This window comes from Schistosoma mansoni, assembly GCF_000237925.1.
Source record: "Schistosoma mansoni, WGS project CABG00000000 data, supercontig 0223, strain Puerto Rico, whole genome shotgun sequence".
Classification (NCBI taxonomy): Eukaryota; Metazoa; Platyhelminthes; class Trematoda; order Strigeidida; family Schistosomatidae; genus Schistosoma; species Schistosoma mansoni.
Window position 1 is genome coordinate 320,602 of NW_017386089.1, and position 5,641 is coordinate 326,242.

Genomic DNA, 5,641 nt, shown 5'->3' on the forward strand with positions numbered 1-5,641 from the left:
ATTATCATCAATAATGTTTGTAAAATAATTTTATCATAAAAAAGACTAAAGAATTAAAAGAGAAAAATAAACAACATCACAAATTATATTCTTTCACCAAATAAATAGAATAAAGTTACATCATAGTAAACGTAGTAAAAATTTAAAATAAATACTTAGATGTTATGATTAGTTCCAATTTATTGATTATTAGTTTTTTTCATCTAAGAAGAAAAATGTTTCTCAAAAAAGTTTTTTTTTGTTTCCAAGCGCTAAATGGATATTAATTTTTTAAGATGGTAAACAATTGATATTTGAACATTTTTTTTCATATTCGGATACAACTGATCTATTTTCTTTTTCGTTTATTTTTAGGGGGAAGGGGGGGGCGAGAAAAATGCAGTTTTTTTTTCCTTGTTCATTCTCAATAAACAATTCGTAACAGGAATGAAATTATAAATAAAAAAACAACAACAGATAACCGAATAGAAATTGGTTGAATACAAAATAGAGAATAAAGGAATAACATTTAAAGCAGACAAATGGTAATAATAGTAAGAGTTTGTGAACATTTTTAACAGATTTATAAGTATTATAACCATATATATAGATATACTTTCTAATGTATATTAATCCTTGTATTCGATGCTAGTAATGATTTGTAAACAGATAATAATGTACATGGTAACACATAGACGATTGTCATGTATAACATTGCAACATAAAAAAGAAATGCATAACCGATATTAAAAGAAGCTAAGATATAATGCAACTACCATCATATATGTACGAATAAATAATAATAAAAAGATATTAGTGAAGATTGAAGGAAACGATTCTATCTCTTTTAATTTAGAGAAAAAAGCAAAAGAGAAAAAAACACCGCTTGATTTGAATTTACAATTATTCAAATGTTTATGTTGATGAATGTATAGTTTGTGTATCACTTACTGTAAATTCTTGATCATCTTTCCATTGTATAATTTTACCATTTTCATCTGAATTCTCATTTATTGTTTCTGTATTACGTTTAGATAAACCATATTTTTTACGTTGTGCTTTATCAGCACGACGACTAGATAAATGAGCTTGTTCTTCGGCAATTGTTTCAAATTTTGCACGTTGATAAATATCTCTTGATCGTAAAAGATTTAATGCGATTATGTCACAAACAGTTGGCGCCTAAAATGTAATATATTTTTATATAATATAATGCTTATATGTAATAGAGATTGTAAGATATAGGGACTGGACTAACTTCAATCAAGTTAATAGACAATAATAATTATATATAAATTTCCAAGTGAACAGTAGCAATAAACAATTAAATATGTTATTTTAATAGTTGTGATCATTAGTCAATTAAAGCTAGGCAACTATGGAAAACCTGAAAGCACTGGAAGGCCGTTTCGTCCCATTGTGAGACTCCTCAGCAGTGCTCATCCACGATCCCGCCTAACGAGATTCGAGGAGGAGTCCCACAATAGAACGAAACGGCCGTCCAGTACTTCCAGGTTTTCCATGGTGGTCTAGCTTCAATTGACTCATGACCTCAACTATATAAAATTACTAAAAATCTCCACAAAACCCCCTTCTGATTATATTTCAGTTAATTCATAATCTAATCTTAAAGAAATCTAGATTCTACAGAAAATACGAGAACAATGCTTTGGTATCATCTTTCTTTCTTTTGGTACAATTATACAGTACAGAGATATATCTGTACTTTGTCATGTGCACTATATGAACATTGAAGATATTTTTATTGAATAATTTTAAAACTAATTTGAACAAAGAGTTAGTAACAACAAATGGTAATTAATGCAGGCACATCTGGCTGACGAGTCCCAAATAGAACGAAATGTGCGTCCTGGATTTCACTGCTAGACACTATCCATCTTTGCTTATATTGCTTGTGAATTAAGGCTATATCGAGGCAATACGCACAGTGTGCACATATGCCAATTAGAGACTGACCAGTTGAAGTCCTAAACATTAATGGGAAGATTCAAACAAACAATACTAAGTGAATTTAAATGTTAATTTTTCTTAATACATTTCTATGTATTTCATATTGTATGCAGTCAATGAATACTGTTAGTGATATGGCAAAATTTTGAGTTATTAACCAAAATGTTAAATGGAGATAAACATGTACAAAGTTACACTTTATCTCAATGTTTGTGTATTTTCTATCCAGTATTATTCCCTTAATTTATGACAATCTTTTGGTATAGGGTTCTTTTGCATTAATTTAGTCTAATTTGTATACAAAATGACATACAGTATACGTTTTTGTAGTAGTAGTTTTGTGTAAATATCTACTTTTGTATTTCCCTTATATTTGTTATATATATAATACCTAGTAACTAATTATTTAATGTCAGTAAATCAGTGGATTTAGATGAACTACAGGGTTGTGCTTTTTGGATGGGTGAAATTAATTTCATCTGACATTAGTTTTGGGCTTCTTTCTTTATAGTATTGTGTAAGACCTTAGTAATTTTCTTGTTTTAAATACCACTGTTTCTTTTTTCAATGATTATAACATTAACCCTTTCAACAAATCTTCCAAATGTATATATTATATATTTAAAAAGAAACATATTATACGGTGAATACATTTAAATTTAAAACTGTAAACAACATTTGTTTTAAACAAGAATATTATGAAATAATAAAACAATTTGAATTCGTCAAGGTTGCACAAATCACCTCCCGGCAATTATTTTTAATATTCTAGTAGAAGAATTCGGTATTTTTGTAAACAACATGTAGATCTAAGGTGATCAATCTCACTACCAACACAAATATGACTTCTTGTTCATCATCATCATACGTATATATTGATTCTCTATCGAATTGATTGTTGAGAATACAAAGACAAATGAATTCCACTAGTCAAATACGATCACTGGGATGGACAAACATTTTCCCCCACTGTGAAACATTTAGTTGAGACCGGTTATAAGGCTAATATTAAATAAGCTTTTATTGTGTTTTATTAATGTGTTCATGGGTGGTTTATGAAAGTCTCGGCTATATGAAAACTGAAATCTCTTTGATTTATTCAAAAACAATTTGTTCTTACCTTTACCCAACCCCGGTAATACTGATTTATAAGCCGATGTATGTTTGCATATTGTTTCTGGGTACTTTGTTATTTTATTAGCTTTGTTTTCCCTTTTACCTTCTAATTTGTCCCATTAGTTTGATAACCGTTTTCTTATTGGGTTATCCAAATTTATCAAAGCGATTAAATATATTGTTAAAAAATTAACTACGTGTGAAAGTTTATTACGAGTAAAATATATCCTGATTTATTTGTTCAGATTCCTTTTCATTCATACGAAACAATGTAATGTGTTTATACTTGAATAATACTTAATTTAAGTTCTAATTTGATTATATGATTGGATAAATTAGGTTTGTGAATGAGAAATAATGATAGTAATAGTGTGGTGTGGTCTACTTATATCCACATAAGTAGTATATGATGATAGTCAGACATAGAATGTATTTTGGCAGAAGATCGATAAGGGAAGAACAGGAATGAAGCGCGATCGGTATGATAATGCATGAAGAATGAAATCAGAGAAAACGGACTGATATATGCAGAAGTAACACTTAAGATTGAGACAGTTGACTGTTATTAATTGTTTACTGTGTGGTTATAGTCTGTAATTTGTGCTTAAATACATTCGATTGTCCCACTTATCTTCTTGTTCACTACAATAGTATTCAGTAGAAAAAAGATTACCCTGAATAAACTCAGACACGTTTGCTGGATGAAACGTTGTAATTATTTAAGTTTCAATCGCTCAGGTTATTTGCATTTACACTTTGTTTAAATTATTTTTTTGTTATAACAGGATGAGTTTTGGGGAAGATGAACTTCTGGAACTATCCTACTTGAAATTATTGTATTTATATTTTTATTTTTTAATTAAATACTTAAATTTTTGTCAACAATCAATCAAATATTTCGTAAGCATGATGATGAACTTCAGACTTATCTAGAGAGAGTAATTATATAAATAGCCAAATGTAAATAGATGAGGTTATCTGTATATGAAACCCCTAGAGCACCATGGAAAACCTGGAAACACTGGACGGCCGTTTCGTCCTATTATGGGACTCCTCAGCAGTGCGCATCCACGAACCCACTCTCGCGAGCGAGATTCGAACCCAGGACCTACCAGTCTCGAGCCGAAGCCCTTAACCGATAGACCACTGAGCTGGCATCCAACGGTGTTAATGTCTAACTTCAACTGATCCACGACGTTGAGCAACCATTCACCAATTGTCTTCAGTGAGTTTCTATCTCACGACAGACGTGGTTTGCACTCCACTGGTCACTGCTTCTCACTAGAGCTCCTAGATATACTTCTCGAAGTCACTAGTGAGCATATGATTATATTAATCATAGGAGGGGTTTTGTGGAGATTTAGTATTTTATTGTAGTTGAAAGCATGAGTCTGGTAGGTCCTGGGTTCGAATCTCGCTCGCGAGAGTGGGTTCGTGCATGCGCACTGCTGAGGAGTCCCATAATAGGACGAAACGGCCGTCCAGTGTTTCCAGGTTTTCCATGGTGGTCTAGCTTCAATTGACTCACGCTTTCAACTATAATACTAAGTGAATCTATAACTCTATTGTTTTCCGTTTATAGCTTTGTTATGAAATTAACTTGATTTTTTATATACTTCAACTTGTTTTGTGTGATTTGTTTGAGTCATGATTGAGTTGAGTCCATTAGATACTGACTGCTGACTTTTGGATTCAGGGTAAAGAATAGAGAAGGACGAGATCATAACGGACCAGTAGGAGCTCAGCTTGGGTCTGTTCAATGCTGATAGTAAAGATTAGACATGTAATTGATTAAGCCTAGAAGTGAACCATAAAAGAAATATTGACCAAGGCATAGGGAGAAATCACAATTGATGACCTTAACACGTGTAACGATAAGCGATGTTGAAGCCACAAAAGCTTTTTACAAGCTATTTAACATTGATATCATTTTTAAAAATATAAACCCCTAGTTATCAAAGCTCATAAAATATTATGTACGTTTCATTATTTAAAACTACTTACCAAACCGAGTAAAGCTAAACCTGAACCAATATTCATTGTCAATGGAAGAAGATGAAATTTACCAGCCTCACCACTAACATGAATAACAAATCTTATACCATAAGCTTTTATCAAATCTCGATAGTTAGTTCCATTTTCACTGTAAAAATGAGCATAGCTACAAAAGTATAAAAATAAAATATAGAATATGAAGATGATTAGTTTAGACATTCAATATGACAGTATTTGTTTCGTTTTGTTTTTTTCCACTTACTGATTACATAAACTTTGTCCAAATGACAATATTTAGAATCAACATTTAATATTTGTCAATTATTGCGTGATTATATCGCCAATCAGAACACCGACTTATACAACCTTGGCACTATGCCAAATCAATGACGCGTTAATAAGTACGAGCAGCCGAGATTTAATTCTGAGTCCTTATTGGCTCTTGTCTCCTAGCCCTGTCCGTTTGAGTTCAGAACACAATCTCAGCCTCCACTGTATAAATCATGTATTTCAGACATACTTGGTTTATGTACAAGCAACCAGACCGCATCATACCATAAAATGAAAAATAACAATTATA

General features: G+C 31.4%; 1 protein-coding gene across 1 annotated transcript; it reads right to left on the bottom strand.

Annotated features, from left to right (window-relative positions):
* Positions 1-894: 894 nt before the first annotated feature.
* Positions 895-5,280, bottom strand: Smp_205110 (unnamed protein product; the record flags this gene model as incomplete). The annotated part of the gene is made up of 2 exons (XM_018792043.1): positions 895-1,161; positions 5,071-5,280. 2 exons carry the CDS (start codon positions 5,278-5,280, stop codon positions 895-897), a joined length of 477 nt encoding a protein of 158 aa, XP_018647283.1.
* Positions 5,281-5,641: the final 361 nt, after the last annotated feature.